Genomic DNA, 16999 nt, shown 5'->3' with positions numbered 1-16999 from the left:
ATTGGAAAAGGCATTTAAGATCGAATCCAACCGAAAACCTAACACTGACAAGTCCACCACTAAGCCGTGTCCTTAAGTGCCATGTTTACCTGTCTTTTAAATACCTCTAGGGGTGGTGGATCAACAACTTCCCTGGGCAGCCTGTTCCAATGCTTGATAACCCAACTATTTAATTACTATTAAATCTTTTCAGATTTGGCCTTTAGGTTACTTTCTTAATACTGTCGTACAGGTTAAGACTGAGTCCAGCTGCCTAAATGTATTCATGCAGTGCCGGTTGAGATACCTGCAGTAGCAGCAAAGACTGCACAGGACTGAAAGATCATGTGAGTCACAGGAGACCCGTAGCCTTCTGAAGAGGCCAGCGGGACAACCACAGCACCTGAGATTGCACTACCTACCTGTCTTTAAGAAACAATGTCCTTTTCTCAGTTTCTTTTGTTGTGCAAGGGTCTCACACTGTCCTGGTTTGGACGGCTGTCCAACTGAGGGCTCTGTTATGACATCCCCATTCTTTGGTCAGAGGAACCACAAAAAGCTAACATGATATATACATACTGCAGTCAAATGTATTTATACTGCAAATTTTGCAGTATAGCTTTGAACTGTTATATAAGTTAATCTTAAGAAAGATTCTACATGCATGCTTTGATTAAAACTGATAGAATTGAAGGTGGAAGGAGAAGGATTTTTCACGCCTTTTTTAAAAAAGTTCTCTGATTTGCAGTCTCCCAATCCAAAACCATAATTTGATTGAAAAGCCCTCACTTATTTAGACTGCTTAAATAGCATTATTTGAATTTTCTTAATTTACTTAATTAATCTGGTTATTTTTAAATAACCTCTGATGTGATTATCAGAATAAGAACAACAGGCAAGGGCTGCTTTTGCAAAGGATAAGTTTGTTTACTTTTCTCCACCTTATTCATCTGAAGAGAGAAATTTGATTTTTTCATAATAAACGTAACTGCCAATCAGAAAAAAACTTTTTGTTATGAAGGTAATGATAGGCTTTTTTTTCTTTTGTAGTCTTGTCACATAGTTGATTATTCAGGATGAACAACAAAAGTTATAATTACACTGAATGTGCTAATTTGTTTGTTTTTTCCTTGGAAATTATGTTCTCCAGATTTTCTGTTTATAGCAGCATCTTGGTTTTGTTTTTTGACCCCTTCAATTTCTCTCTTTAAAGTAGTCCAAACATGGCACAGTCATATTTATTTTATCTTTTAATTGACATTCAGAAAAGCAAACCTGACTTTTTTGAAGTTCCACATGTACATCACAGTAACACAATTTCTGTATTTGTGCTTCCTACAGTTACAGGGGTTAGGGGGCTGTTAAAGGGCCTGTTTACACACTGTTACTGCTTACTCGATTTGGACTTCTTGTTCAACAATTACAAGCTTCTTGAACTGTTGTTTGGGCTAGAGGCAGCAAAGTGGAGGTGGTTCTGTGTGTGTATGTGTGTGTTGGTTTGGTAAAATAAATATGCCATAAACTTGATTAATCTAGGTATCACAATAGTACCTTGGTATCTCTACAGTGTACAGTACACTGTGAGGTCTCTTAATCACATTCTAATTTTTCTTTTTCACTGAGGATAGGAAGCAGCAGTAAATTATGATGTGTTTCTCTTTAAAATAACCAGTCAGATTACCACAATCACAGAAGCCTCTGTAACTCTGTCTCTTTTAACTTCATCATCTGCAGAATTGATCATCTTGACCTGTCTTCTACAGCTGTTAGTAATGAGCATTAGTCTTCTGTTGTATATAACTCAATCTTATCTTAGAAGCATTTATTTCAAGCAGTTCATATTTTAGCTTTGCATGGTCCTATTTCTTAATCCTGTTATTCCTTACAGTTTACACCGTGATAGACGTTTTACATGAAGCCAGACTATCCTGAGCCCTGAAGTTTCAATTTGATCTTTTTGCTCTATGTCCTTTATTGACTAACGTGGTTATTTTACCAAATAGAATATTTTGTTAGTTTGGCATGATTTGTTTTGAGAAATCCACATGTTTTATTATTTTAAAAATTATTTTCCTAAAACATTTAGAAATTACTTGACTGGGAATTTTAAACTTATCCAAATTAAAAAAAAATACCCAGATACATTATTGGTTGCCTTGGGACAACCTGTCATGCAGAAGTTCTCCTAAAATAATCACAAGTGTTGTGGTTTTGTTTAGTGAGGGGGGCCTAAGGTGGTAGCTTCTGTAGGAAACTGCTGGAAGTCGCTCCCCTTTGTTCAGTGGACTTGGCCAGGCCTAGGGCGGACCTGCTGCTGGCCAAGGCCAAGCCGATTGGTAGCAGAATGTCCCGTGATAACGCCTCTGCGATAACGTATTTAAGAAGGGGAAAACAGAAAAAAAAAAAAAGAGAGAGGAGAGAAGATGTGAAGAAGCTGAGCGGGGGCAGAGGCGCAGAGGGGGAGGCGCAGGCCTCATGGGCCTTGCAGGCCTCACCCTCTGGCCTCTCGCCAGGCAGCCGACTGGGCCCGACTCGGTCCAGCCCGGCTGCAAGAAGTGGAGAGGAGATGAGAAGTGAATAAGATGTAAAAAAGATCCTGAGAGACATCTACCAGCCTGTTGTGAGGAACGGCTGCAGACGCCAAGGTCAGTTCAGAAGGAGGGGGAGGAGTAATGCGGCTCCTGGCCAAGATTCCCCTGCAGCCTGTGGTGACGACCATGGTGGAGCAGGTTGTCCCCCTGCAGCCCATGGAGGTCCACGGAGGAGCAGAGATCCACTTGGAGCCCGTGAAGAACCCCGTACCGGGGGAGGTGGATGCCTGAAGGCAGCTGTGGCCCGTGGAGGGCCCGCTGGGACAGCTGTTCTGGAGAGACTGAACTCTGTGGAAGAGATGACCCACGCCGGAGCAGTTCCACGAAGGACTGTGGCGTAGGGATGGGACCCCACAGCAGAGCAGGGGAGGAATGTGAGGAGTTCTTCCCCCAACCATGAAGCAGCGGCGTGAAACAACATATGATGAACTGACCACAACCCCCATTCCCTCTTCCCCTCTGTGCTGCTCAGGGGAGTGAAGGTGGTAGAGATAATGTTAAGCTTGGGAAGAGGGAGGGGTGGGGGGAGGTTATCTTGTTCTCTGTCTCATTATCTTGCTGTTTGTAGTAATAAATGAATAGTTTTCCCTAAGTCGAGTCTGTTTTGCCCCGTGACGGTAACTTTAAGGATTTCTCCCTGTCCTTATCTCAAACCTCGAGCTGTTTTTCCTTATATCATCTCCTCCTATTCTCTCAGAGGGTGGGGGGAGTGAGAGAGAGACTGCGTAGTCTGGTCTCTATCGGGGCTGAACTACGACAGCAAGTGATTCTGATGTTTCTCATGCCAGTAGGCTTAAGTTCTGTAAGTGAATTTCATGAAGCTCTTCTACAAATAAATGCTCAAATGCATCTAAATCACTCTTTCACTTAACTTGACTATTTTTAAATCTTCTTTTTAAAGTGTTAGGTGAAAAGCTTACATTGCAAAAAGAAAATCTTAAGCTGAATGTTGTCCAGGTAGATTTGGCTGCATATTATGAAGGTTATTTAATAAAGATAATTGAACATTAAGCCACTTGAGTTTTAATTTTTCTTTTTTTTAATAACAAGTAAAAAATTCCCTGATGTTCTATTCCAAATTGCCGAAGAACACCAAAAAGTGACAAGAGAGTGTAAAAAAAAAGGTATTTGTATTCCATAGACTTTGAAAACAAAATGCTCAAAAAAAACCCAAAAAACACCAAACCCAAACAACCACAAAACACTGCCCCTAATTGACTTTAACAGTCATTTTTATACATTAAATTCTGCCTAAACTTAATTTCTTAAACTGATATTCTTCTATTAGGGAAGTTCTTACTGTCCAAGTTGTATAAACATCAAGTACACAGCTGTGAAAAGTTTTCTATTACCACAAGAGAGAGAATATCTAAGAAGCCAAAGTTCTTGAATGTTAAGTTGGTTGTCTCTCGCTAAATATAGCGTACTGCATGATGATATTTCTTGGAGCAGTGAAAACAAATCTTATAATGTATTCTATAATAAGAATAACAGAGGTTCCCAATAATTTATAATTTTTTTTTTTTTCTGGGGATTTCTGTAGTTTCTTTATCAACAGTTGAATCATTGTTTTCCTCAGATTTTTTAAAGTTGTTTTTTACTATTTATTTATTTATTGGTGTATAAAAATTTCTTTTTTATGTCCTACTCCCTTCCTTCTGCTTCCTTCCTACCCTTTTGTTCTATGTTGGTTTGTCTTGTACATTCATAAGCAGGGCATATGCATGAGGTCTTGGGCAGGGGAAAGCCATAGCCTCTGACAGGACATACTCCAGTAAATTGATTACAAAGTGTACCTGTTGTTGTCCTGAAACTTTTTTTTTTTTAGTTTTGTTGTTGATCATATTAATTTTGTGTATTGAAGTGTTTAGATACTGAAAACACATTTGAAATCTCATGGATTTTAATAAAATTATGTCTTTTTTGAGTGATAAGGGCATAATTACAGTATAATTTTGTGGGAGCAATTGTATTTCGTACTTTTAATTGGTAAGCTCTAGAAATGCTTTGCAAATACTGTAAATAGAGTAATAGAAGAATTATTTGCCCCACCACAGCAATGCGTTGGAATATGCAAGGGAGGATCTTTGTGGTGTTTGACAACTCTAAACATGAGATGGATGTAAATAGCACTCATTTACTTAGAGGCTTTTCTAAGAAAATGCTAAAAAACAAAACAAACAAACAAAAGAAACAAAAAAAACCCCAACAGATAAAAATACCTGGAAAAGTACACTATATAGTAAAAAAGTGAAAGCTAGATCATAAAAAGATTTATTTCACTTATTTTAATGTATTATTTTCTTAAGATGATTACAGCTGTAAAACTGTAAGGAATAATTCAGAATGAAAATGAATGTGTTTTTCAAGAAAATAATAATTAACAGTGAATAGTATAAGCTAAGAAACAGCAGATCATGCCAGACAAACTGAAATGTGTTGTTTTGATGGATTACTGCATCCAGCTCTGGAGCCTGCAACATAAGAAGGACATGGTCCTGTTGGAGTGAGTCCAGAGGAGGGCCACAAAGATGATCAGAGGGCTGGAGCACCTCTCCTGTGAGGACAGGCTGAGAGAGCTGAGATTGTTCAGCCTGGAGAAGAGAAGGCTCCCGGGAGACCTTATTGTGGCCTTTCAGTACCTTAAGGGGGCCTATAAGAAACATGGGGACAAATTTTTTAGCAAGGCCTGTAGCACTAGGATAAGGGGTGATGGTTTTAAATTAAACCAGGGTAGATTTAGACTTGATATATGGAAAAAAAAATTTACAATGAGGGTAGTGGAACACTGGCTCCATACCTCTCCAGTTTAGAGAGAAGGATGTCTTGTGGGACAATGTAAAATGCTTTGCATGAGTCCAGGTGGATGACATCAGTTGCTTGTCCCTTGTCCACTGTTGCTGTAACCCTGTCATGGAAGGCCACAAGATTGGTCAGGCACAATTTGCCCTTAGTGAAGCTGTGTGGCTGTCAGCAATCACCTCCTTATATTCCATGTGCCTTCAGGTTCCTTAGATGTTCCTGAACCTGTTCTTCTGCTACAGCAGACAGTTCTTCATTCTCCCAGTCCCTGCTTTGGCCTTCTGCGACTTGGGCAATGTGGCTAGAGCCCTCAGAGGTGAAGAGTGAGGCAAAAAAGTCATTGAATACCTCAGCCTTCTCCATGTCCTGAGTAACCACCCGTTTCCTTTTGGAGAGGACCCACATTCTTCCTGGTCTTTTATCCCCAGTGTACCTAAAGAAGCTTTTCTTGTCCGTGATATCATTGGCCAGATTTAATTCTGTCAGGGCTTTAGCCTTCCTTGCCTGATCCTTGGCCACTCGGACAACCTCTCTGTAATCTTCCCATGCTACCTATCCCTGCTTCCACCCTCTGTAGGCTTCCTTTTTGTTTTTAAGTTGGTCCAGAAGCTCCTTGTTCATCCATGCAGGCCTCCTGGTGTTTTTGCCTGACTTCTCCTTGTTGGGATGCATCGCTCCTGAGCTTGGAGGAGGTGCTCCTGAATATCAACCAACTTTCCTTGGCCCCTTTTCCCTCCAGGACTGTATCCCATGGCACTTTACCCAGCAGATCCATAGGTTTACATCCAGTGCGTTTATATTCAAGTAGTAATCCTGGGGGCTCTGAAGAAAAAGGTAGACATTATGGATCTAATATAAGCTGCTTCCAAGATAAAAAATGTTGAATTTGATAATAACTTGTTAAGACAGAAAAACAGCAGTTGCCTGGAAATATAAGGTAATTACAGAACATGAATGGTCTTCACTACACGTAAGTGCAAACTAAGATGTCTCTAGACAATACAGTTAAGCAATCAGGACCAGGGAGGGAGATCTGTGGAAAATAGTTGTACCAAAAGAAATTTGATGCATTGAGAGTTTGTACTTGTTTGCTGTTAAGATCATTAAATGCTGCTCCAGTTAAAATGATTTAGTCAAAGTCACTCAATACAAATCCGTTCTTTTCTGTCATACTTTAACCTAAATGCTTGTGTTTAGTTTATAAGACCTTTATACAGAAAAATGAAGAACTTTTGAGAAGGAGGGAAGACATTGACAAAGTTTCCAAATGATACAAAATTCTAGTTTTTAAATTCAGTAGTTATTAAAAAGTTGTCTGACTTCAGAGCATGTTTAACCAATCTGAAGATCTGTGAGAGTTTGTAGATACTGAATAGCTTTAGAAATGATCTGTTTATTCAGATGTGTAATTTTAGCTCCTGGTTTAAAACTTGGACATGAAATATTAAACAACTTCTATAAATATTAATGAAAGGAAAGAAGTTACGTACATAAAATAGTTGTATGTTTTTGAACGATATGAATTTTGGAGAAGAAATTGCTCTAGGGTGAAGTAACAGGGTGAGTCTGAGAGAAACAATCTTTTATCCAATTACCTAACAAATGCCAGTATTAAAAAGTCTTTTCCTAATGTTTAACTTGGTGTCTTGAGAGAAGTAGAATAGAGCACAGTCCCAGATTTGTATTCAAGGCTGTAAGTTGACTAGATGATCTTACAGGATTTTTTAAGTGCCTGACTTGATTCTCTGAAAATTAAAGTTGTGACATATACAGTCTTCCTGCTGTGAAATGAGTTTTTAATCTTTTAGAATTCTTTAGCAATCCTCCTTACAGCTTTAAGTGCTTTAACTCAATAGCTTATTATTTTGATACAATTAGAACAGGTAACCAAAACTAATGCAAATGCAGTAAATTAGAGATGTAATTTCTATTTTTCATCACCTGCCACCAATCACCAGTTCACATACCTTAACAGGATGCTTTTATTTGTAGAAAAATATTCTAATAGAACAGCAATTTGAGTTTTTAAATGTTAATATTTCTAGAGAAGGAAGGTCCAGAGAAAAAGAAAATGAAGAAGGATGCTGGAAATAAGAAATCAACACCAGTTAGCATTCTTTTTGGTTATCCTCTGTCAGAGCGCAAACAGATGGCACTTCTCATGCAGATGACAGCAAGAGACAACAGTCCAGGTGATCTTACACAGTTAACAATTTTCTTCCTCTTGCCTGTTTAATTCTGTCCCAATCACAATATTCTGAACCCTGATGTTTTTCGACAATTTTAAAAATTATGCATAATTCTGTTAAAACTCTATTTTGCGTTGATGGGTAATTTGATGAAAAATTATTAACCTTCTGTATTTGTGTGCAAAGCTTTGCATTATGATAGCTGTAAAACCTGAAAATCTCTTTTCTTCCTTTGATTATTTTGCCTCTCAAACAATGTTCCATATGCATTATTTAAAAACTGAAATGTTATGTGGATTTTTTGACATTTAACTACTGTCTGATTGTCTCAATTTCAAGCAGAATTTTAATTTAGAAGGAAACTGGATTGTTTCCTTAGGATTTAGTGGGAGAGGGGAAACACCTTGTTTTTCATTCAGAACTTCAAACTATCCTTGGCCCAGTGGTATTTAAAAAATCTTTGTATATTTTCTGCAGGTGTAATGTTTTTACAAAATTGGCATTTAAAAGCGTATGGCTGTGTTTCCTTAAGAAACTATCCAGTCCACCTGAGAACATTTGTGTCAGCACAGCTGAGCAAGTGTGTGGGGTACAATACACACAATAATTCCTTAAACTGGCATCCCACTACATAAAAATATAGTGGAATTGTGCTGCAGGAAGGGGAAGCAGGGCAGATGCTAATCTGCATGGTCATGCTTTGTCTTCTTTCAGCAGAATTTATACCAGAGTATGTGAACCGTGTAGTTTGGGTAGATTTTTTTCATCTGTCCTTGAAACCTAGTTTAAAAATAGTGAGATTTTGCAAAGCATCCTTATGCACATTGCAAACAGGCAATGTGCTGGTACATGTGAAGAATCAAATGCACTCTTTATTTAAATATAAGTATTCACTGATTATTGTCATCTTTGAATGCAAGTGTTAAAATTAGATGAAGTAAAAATAGTGTTAAATAACTTACCATGACCGTTTAAAAATTTATTTTGTAGATTCCACCTTAAATCATCCCTTACAAACAACACCAGCACAAAAGAAAACTCCAAACTCTTCTTCAAGACAAAAAGACAAAGTTAACAAGAGAAATGAACGAGGGGAAACTCCTCTACATATGGCAGCAATTCGAGGGGATGTTAAACAAGTTAAGGAGCTAATCAGTTTAGGTGCAAATGTGAATGTAAAAGATTTTGCAGGTAAGTTGATACACGTTTTCTTAACTGTACAAATCCAAAATTAATGCTGAAGTTCTTGTCAGAGTTTCAATTTCAGTTCATGCTATTTGCAACTGAAAAAAATAAAACTTGAAACTCATTAGAAATTCTCAAATCATGTTTTTTATTTCTGATAGCAGTGGTAACACTGGAACACTATAGTACACACTGTATTATTAGAACAGTGTATTAATACCTGGAGGTTTCAGATGTGGCATGGGCTTTGCTTACTAGGTATTTACAAAAATATGTGTGCACGCTTGCTGAACTTCGTAGAATTATACTAGGCAAAGTCAGTAACTGATAATGGGATTGCAGGCTATGTGAGGAGATGCAAAGTTTAGTAACAGTGAAGGTGGTAGCACTGTAATGTACATTGTCTTCTTCCTGGGACAACTAATATGCACCAAAGCAGATGAGTGCAGTATAGCTTGTGCTTGTCATCTAGTCCTGCTAGATTAATGATAGTTTTGATACGTCAGTATTTGCTGGGATCTCAGCACTAATTGATGAACTTTAAGGTCAGTTGTAACTTGTACCATATTTTTAGTATCTTTTATTTCGTATCTTTCTTTATGGTCTGTTGGTCTGTAAGACCTCCTAAATAATTTTTTTGGAACCTGCTGGGAAACTTTTACATATTTTGCTTTTGATACTCTCACAGCAGTCAAGTTTCTACATGCTGTAGTAAAAAATCTCCAGCAAAGTAAATCCCTGAAGTAATGCTTTCACAGATGATAGAACCTGCAGTTTTGAGTTCAAGTAGTTGATTGGCCAAGCACCAAATTAAATGTAATTACATACTAAGATAAGCCAAAGTACTTGCTGTTTTTTCCCCTCAACCAGTGTAAAAGCACATAAGGCTTAGGAGCTAGAGTGTTGGGTAGAGATTTAGAGCCTAGAAGGAGGTTGGGGTAATGAGGAGGGATGGAGCAGAGTGAAAGGAAGGCTATATCAGAGGATAAAGAGTTGGGTGACACACAGAGGTTATGGGGTTGTGATCTAAGAGACATCTGTATAAAGATAGGATTCAGTAGATGGTTCTCCCTTAAATGCAAGGACTACTCAAAAATAATAAAAGTATCAAGTGCTCATTTATATAAACAGCGTAACTAACTGCTCCTAACACTCTGCCTCTCAGCATTGGCTCTAAACACTGGCTTTTTTTTTCATCTGCAGTACAAGTGAATCATGGGAAAGTGAGGACAGGCTGTGTTGCTTTTGGTTTTGTTCAAAAAGACTATGGTCCCAATGTGAAGGGTAGTGCTGAAAAAAAGGTGACAAAATTTGTGGGGAGCTGCTGGCATCCCAAGGGAATAAAGATAATACTGAGAATTCTCAGTAGTATGATTAAGTGGCAGCACTAGCAGTTTCAAGTTCTTAGAGGCGTTGCATAATAGAAGCAAAAATACAATGAAGGTCTGAATGAGAATTTTAACTAGATCTACAGCAGAGCCTGCTCGCTTTATGGGTCTGAATGGTTATAGTGAGAATTATATTCTCAATGGGATGGGTGAGATGAGCTTGAGGTAACAGGCCCCAGTAGGAGAATTTAAGAACTATATGATACAAGTAGTTGTCAGCTCAAACTTGACATCAAGAGAAGATATTAATGAGATGGACTAAAATCTTGATTTTAGGTAAGAAACAGATTAATAGTTTCTTGGCTTACAGAGAGTAGCTGAATTTGTGTTTGAAGATGAGGCTGCCTGGGACTGACATGTAGAGGAAGCAGAAGTAGAACTTGGATCTTCAGAGAAGTTGAGAGAAGAGAGGAAAACAACTTGTTGACAAGAGCAATTTTAGAAAAGGGAGGAGGAGGTTCAGGGGAAGGCAGACCCATAGAAATCACAGAGAGAACAAACACTTCAAGAAGACGTGTTGTGGTCGGTCAACCTTGACTGGCTGCCAGATGCCCTCCCAGCTGCTCTGTTACTGGGAAGCAGTGCCTCAGCAGGTGTAACGGTTGCTTGGGAAGACAAATGCTGTAACTACAAACATCCTTCCTTCCTTCTCCTTTCCCTGAGCTTTTATTGCTGACCATGATGTCATATGGTATAGAATATACCTTCGGTCAGTTTAGATCAGCTGTCCTGGCTATGTCCCCTCCCAACCTCTTGGAGGGAGGGAGAGAGAAAGCCTTGCCACTGTACAAGCACTGTTCAGCAGCAGCCAAAACACTGATGTGTTATGAACACTGTTTTGGCCCCGAAGGCAATGCACAGCACTGTATGGGCTGCTATGGAGGTAGTTAACTTCGTAGCTTCATGCCAGCCTGACCTCGTACAGATATTTAACTAATTTTAAAGGCATATAAAAGGATCAAGAGAATGACTGAGAGCTGGTTCTGAGAATCAGTTTGGAGCAAGTCATTAAGAGATTTAATTCAGAATGCTGGAGGAGATGTTTGAGATAGTGTGATACTTTTCCATTGGTAATCCAAAGTGAGAAGCAGCAATGGCTGAGCTTCAAAATCCTGCGCAGAGGAAGAAGTCAAGAAGAGGGGAAGGATTTGAGCAGTGAGTCATGAGTGGAGAAAAATAAGAATTTAGGATGCAGTGAAGTTTAGAGAAATAGAGTTTTTTAGCTAAGAATTTGGCAGAACGAAAGGAGCAGAAAATGAATTAGTAATGGAGGAAGTAACCCTGCTCGTGGGATATCTGCCAGAATGATACTGCTGTGTGAGAACAAGAGTAAAGGAAACAGATGTTGAGAGCAAGCCAGGACTGGAGTTGACAGGCCAGACATTGTGATAGGATAGAAAGGCAAAGCAGTAAAACACGGAAAAGAATGAATTTCAGAGAGAATTAATAAGTGGAAAGAAGAGAGGGATCAAAGGGCTGAGAAGAGTGTTGTCATTGTGGGAGAGTGGGAAAAGGCGAGTGACAAGAAAATGGAAAGAGGCGGGTATAGTCAGGCAGTGTTGGAAGTGAGTGACCCACGTGATGACTGGAGAGGAAGTTTAGTATACTAAGATCAGGAAGAAATGTTTTGCTGTAGAACAAGATAGAAACCTTTTTTTTTTTTTTTTTTTTTTTTTTAATTTAAATGAGTGGCAGGTGAGAAGTTGGGTGAGAGATGAAGGTGAGAAATTACCTTACTGAGGCATTAGACAAGTTAGGGGTTTCTTGTACCTCCTCTTCATTGATTAGACACAGAGTTCAAGTGAATCAGTTCTTCCAGACTTGCAGTGGTTATGCTGGAAACAAAAGTTGAATGCCTTCCCAGAACTGGGCTTTGAGAAGGCATCAACAGGCTAGAAGTTCAGGGCAGCTATGAAGTGAAAGGCATCCAGCTAGAAAGAAAAATTGAGGTTAGAAATACAGGGGGTGTGGGTTGATCATCTTCTTCAGTTGAGACTCTGCTACAAAAAATGAGCACTGAACTTCAGATTATCAATTGGGAAGTCAAAACTGCTAAAAATTACTAATATTCTAGGAAATATCAGTAATAAGTTCTCTGCTGATACTTATTAATAGTTTGCTATCTAGACTAATAGCTGCTGAATGTTATTAGTGATTCCTGGTACCTGTTCAGTGACTGAAAAGAAGCACTGGTTATGATAATTTGCCATACTTATTCCAGTAGTGTGGTTTTCAAACTGTTCCCATATAGAGTAATGGTATTCTTATATTTATAATATTGTGTTAAAATGCTCACTAGTCAAAGAATTTGTAACATGTTCAGCCTGGGGATTTTGTGCCAGATTAGTGATTTCTGTGTTCAATTTAATCACAGTAAAATTTTGAATTTGACATGAGGTTTAAAGTTGATAAAGCATGTGTTGTTTATCAGATGGATGGCATTAGCTTCCTGCCAACTACTGTGTGTGAGTGTATTTTGAAATGTTTCAAGGCAATAGAGTTCTATAGCACAGGAGGAAAAACCAAGTCTTTGACCTTTCAAACTTACACTTACCACTCTTCACTGCAGGTTGGACACCACTGCATGAAGCTTGTAATGTTGGTTACTATGATGTTGCTAAAGTCCTGATAGCAGCGGGAGCAGATGTGAACACACAGGGCTTGGATGATGATACGCCGCTTCATGATTCTGCTAGTAGTGGACATAGAAATGTGAGTGTACTGGGAGAGTGGGAGGGGAATAAGAGGTTTGAAATGCTCAGTCTTTAGAACAAATTCTGACTGTCCTGATAGCTGTCAAATAGCTTTATAATTCTGCTTCTGCTGATTTGGGGGCATTTTAAAGTTGGTTTGGTTTTCTTTGTTTCATTTTGCTTTTCATCCTACTCCTACGGCCAGGTATTTTCTACTAGTATCTGTTTTGACTTTTACTTTTTTAAATAAATAAACACTTTAATGACTCTTTTTTTCTTTTTTTTTTTTTTTCTTTTTTGAAAGAGACTTCTATTGTATAGAATTCTCAAAAGAAAAATGTATCTGAACAGTATACTGGAGGGGGATATGTGTGTGTGTGTGTATATATATATTTGTATAAATCGGAGAATATTCTTTTTAAAAATTTACCAATAATAACTTAGCAGAGAAGATACCTGGAGCACTGTAGGTATTTTACATTAATTTCTGAATTTGTTTGTGTTTTTTTGCAAACTGGATGCAGAAATGACTCCACTCTCCTTTTATATCTCTTATTTTATTACTATGTGTGCTATCTGCTGTATAAAGCAAAAAATAGAAAATATCCATAAGTAAAGTATACCTTCCAAACAAGATGTTCAGTTTGAAAGGATCTTCTGGAAAGGCTAGAGAAATGAATTATCATAATCTGATTGTGAAATTTTTATTAACTGTTTAGTAACTCTTTTTTATAGGTATCTAAACAAAAGTGGGTCTTTTGATCAAACTTGCATAAATATATAGTAGATTTTTGGACAACAGAACCTCTTGCTTGTCTGGTTTCAGTATACTTATCTGTGGCCATCTCACATTATGTATCAGAAAAATTCTGAAGTTTCATGTTAACATTTCATTGTCTGCTGAATTTCCCCATTCTTAGTATGTAGGACAAAAAATAACTCATACGGATACTGTGCTGAAACTGCAGTGGCCTTGGTATCATTGTAACTTTAACAATTTATTGCCCTTGATGCTAGAGAAATGGATCATTTTGCGGAGTTGTATTCAGCTGAGGATGGGAGTAGTTTGTTCCTCCAGTAAGATACTTGGATCTCTGTCAGGTCTTTTCTGAAATGCTGTGGAAACCAATAGTGCTGCTACTTGATAAACTTTTCCTGTTCCTTAGAGTTAAGTGCTATAAATTTGGAGCAAGGAGATTAATTGAGTGCAGAGGAGCAGAGAGCTTGGTAGGTGAGGAACCAGGTGAATTGTGTGAGGAAATGCTAGAACAGCAAGAACAAAAGGCCACCATTGTTCTCCTTTATGACAATGCTACATCTGTGTAGCAGAGGACATTTTCTTTAGTCTTCCTCGTTAACTCTTTTAACGAACAGATTATGTACACCCAGATTTTGCAGCAACAATTCTAGTTGCTGAAGTCTTGCTTTGCAGTCTCAGGTCCATAGGTAGGAGTTTAGGATTGCATATCACATCATCTGCATATTGTGTGCAATGGAAGATTTTTATGCTGGTCACATAATATGTTGTGGAAAACCTAAAAGTTTGTTTATTTAATGCTGCAGATTGTGAAGCTGTTGCTTCGACATGGTGGAAATCCATTTCAAGCCAATAAGCATGGGGAGAGACCTGTTGATGTTGCTGAAACTGAGGAGTTGGAAATGTTACTGAAAAGGGAGGTGCCCATCTCTGATGATGACGACAGTTGCTCAGGTAAAAGTAGCCATTTATTTGTGTACTTCAAATGCATCAATTCACCTGAAGTTAGGTAGTTTTAATCTTTTGCATAGTGGTAGCTACTAAGAGTTGCTGCAGGGAGCAATGGCTATTGCTAAGGTTGTTTTCTACTTTCAGTTTTAGATGTAGTTTTCAAATCTTTCAATTGAATTATCTAAAATGTTTATTCTGATTCTTTTTTTTTCTTCTCTTCTCTTTCTCTCTTTAATAAGCCCTTCCCATTCCCCAAATCAACCCCACTTCAGAATGGTGGTTTTACCAGAGAAAGATAGAGACAAATATACTGTATTTATTATGATACTGTGGTTTCTGATAAGTCATCTTGGGGGAAAATATCCCCAAAGTCACTTTTTCACATCCTTAGTAGATTAATCTGGAGCTAGTGTCTCACACGGGTGTAACTTGGTTACACTTACGCAGTAAAGAAAAGTCCCTGCCCGTGAGGGAATCACTGGTTTGTGAAGGTGACCAGATAGTAACTTGCTTATGTGGAGGCATTAATTCTTGGCCTCTACTGTATTTCTGTAGATTAAGGAGCAGGTATCACCTCCTGGGGCACAGAAAGAACTATTGTCTCCTTGAAAGCAAAAGATTCTTGACCGTGAGTAATGTGTTTGAGTGCCAGGCAGGAACTTTTTATTCTGCTTTCACGGAATCTTCAGGAATTCAGATTCTTTTGACTAAAATAAATGAGGTGGATTAAAAACTGGCTGAATAGCCAGGCCTTGGAGGGTGGTGATCGGTGGCACAAAGTTTAGTTGGAGGTCAGTAACTAGCAGTGTACCTCAGGGGTCAATACTGGATCCAGTCCTGTTTAACACCTTAATTTAGTGACTGGAGCAGAGTGCACTGTCAGGAAGTCTGCTGATGACAGATAACTAGGACAAGTGGCTGATGCACCAGAGGGTCGTGCTGACATCCAAAGGGACCTTCTCCGTCTATCTTGGAGAAATGGGCTGACAAACTTCATGTAGTTCAACAAGGGTAAGTGTGAAGTCCTGCACCTGGGGAGAAACAGCTCCATGCACCAGTACAGGCTGGGATTTGACTAGCTGGAAAGCAGCTTTGCAGAAAAGGCCCTGCAGGTCCTGGTGGACACCAGGTTGAACATGAGCCAGCAGTGTGCCCTTGCCACAAAAAAGGCCAGTTGTGTTCTTGGGTGCATCAGGAGAAGTGTTGCCAGCAGGTCAAGGGAGATGATCCTTGCCCTCTGCTCAGCACTGGTGAGGCCGTAGCTGGAGTGCTGGCTCCAGTTCTGGGCTCTCCATTATAAGAGACACATGGACATACTGCAGAGACTCCAATGGAAGGCCAGGAAGATGATAAAAGGACTGGAGCCTCTCTCCTATGGGGAAAGACTGAAGAGACCTGGGACTGGTCAGCCTAGAGAAGAGAAGGCTCAGGGGGATCTTATCAATGTGTACAAATACCTGAAGAGAAGGTGCAAAGAGGACGGAGCCAGGCTTTTTTCAGTGGTGTCTAGTGACAGGACCAGAGGCAATGGGCACAACCTGAAACACATGAGGATCACACTGAACAGCAGGAAGTGTTGTTTTTTTTCACTTTGAGAGTGACCAAGCACTGGCACAGGTTGCCTAGGAAGGTTATGGAGTCTCCATCCTTGGAGATATTCAGAAGCCATGTGGACACAGTTCTGGGCAACTGGCTCTGGGTTGCCGTGCTTGAGCACAGGGGTTGGACGAGATGACCTTCAGAGGTTCCTTCCAACCTCAACCACTCTGTGATTCTATTAAAATTACACGAGGGAGAGCATTACGTCACATGATTGTGAAAGTCTGTTTCTTTTTCTCTGACAATAAAAAAAAACTAAAACAAAAAAAGCCCACCAAACCAACTAAACAAATTAACAAAAAAAAAAGCCAAAAACCAACTCCCTAGGAATATTTTCTATTCAAGGTTTCACTATACTTCAAGCAAAAAAAAAAAGTCGTATTGCCCTATGTAGAGATAATAAGTGTTCTGATGTAGTATTAATTTTTTTGTCATTAGCCTGAAACACAGTGCAGAGTCATTCTGTCTTAAGGGACAGTCATGGCATTGCTCCACAGAATCTACTTAAGCTTAGCCAAATCATTAATATTAAGAAAAATATTTTTACATATCATAGTAGAAACTTGTTACTATTTAGCATTTAGTGCCTCAGCAGATATCTGTCTGTGCAAGGTATTGCTTAGTTTCCATGGGCTGGTTTCCAAGAGGAGCAGAATGTTCTCTGCAGTTTCTCAAGGAGTCAGGATTAGAGAATAGGTGATCCATCTCCTGTACTTCCATTGCTTTACCTTTGGTCCTTAAGGAGTAAGCTCTCTGATGTGTGTGGAATGGGGGATGATTAAGGGCAAAGCAAATAAAGATATGGAAGAGAGAAGCAGCAACTACTTTGTAAGAAAAGGATGAATGGAAGCTACAAGGATGAATA

General features: G+C 38.9%; 1 protein-coding gene across 3 annotated transcripts in view; it reads left to right on the top strand.

Moving 5' to 3' along the window:
* ANKRD12 (ankyrin repeat domain 12) overlaps positions 1 to 16999 on the top strand; it is a 64463-nt gene that overhangs the window by 29352 nt on the left and 18112 nt on the right. For all 3 annotated transcript variants that reach the window (XM_086740625.1, XM_086740623.1, XM_086740624.1), the window contains 4 exons: positions 7418 to 7564; positions 8552 to 8752; positions 12704 to 12846; positions 14391 to 14538. In XM_086740625.1, the coding sequence (XP_086596751.1) occupies positions 7418 to 7564; positions 8552 to 8752; positions 12704 to 12846; positions 14391 to 14538 (639 nt within the window). The remainder of the gene's footprint in view (positions 1 to 7417; positions 7565 to 8551; positions 8753 to 12703; positions 12847 to 14390; positions 14539 to 16999) is intronic.

The sequence above is a fragment of the Chlamydotis macqueenii genome, chromosome 2 (assembly GCF_036417535.1).
Source record: "Chlamydotis macqueenii isolate bChlMac1 chromosome 2, bChlMac1.mat, whole genome shotgun sequence".
In the NCBI taxonomy this organism is placed as follows: domain Eukaryota; kingdom Metazoa; phylum Chordata; class Aves; order Otidiformes; family Otididae; genus Chlamydotis; species Chlamydotis macqueenii.
The sequence above is the reverse complement of the archived record's forward strand: the minus strand, read 5'-3'. Positions and strand labels throughout refer to the sequence as shown.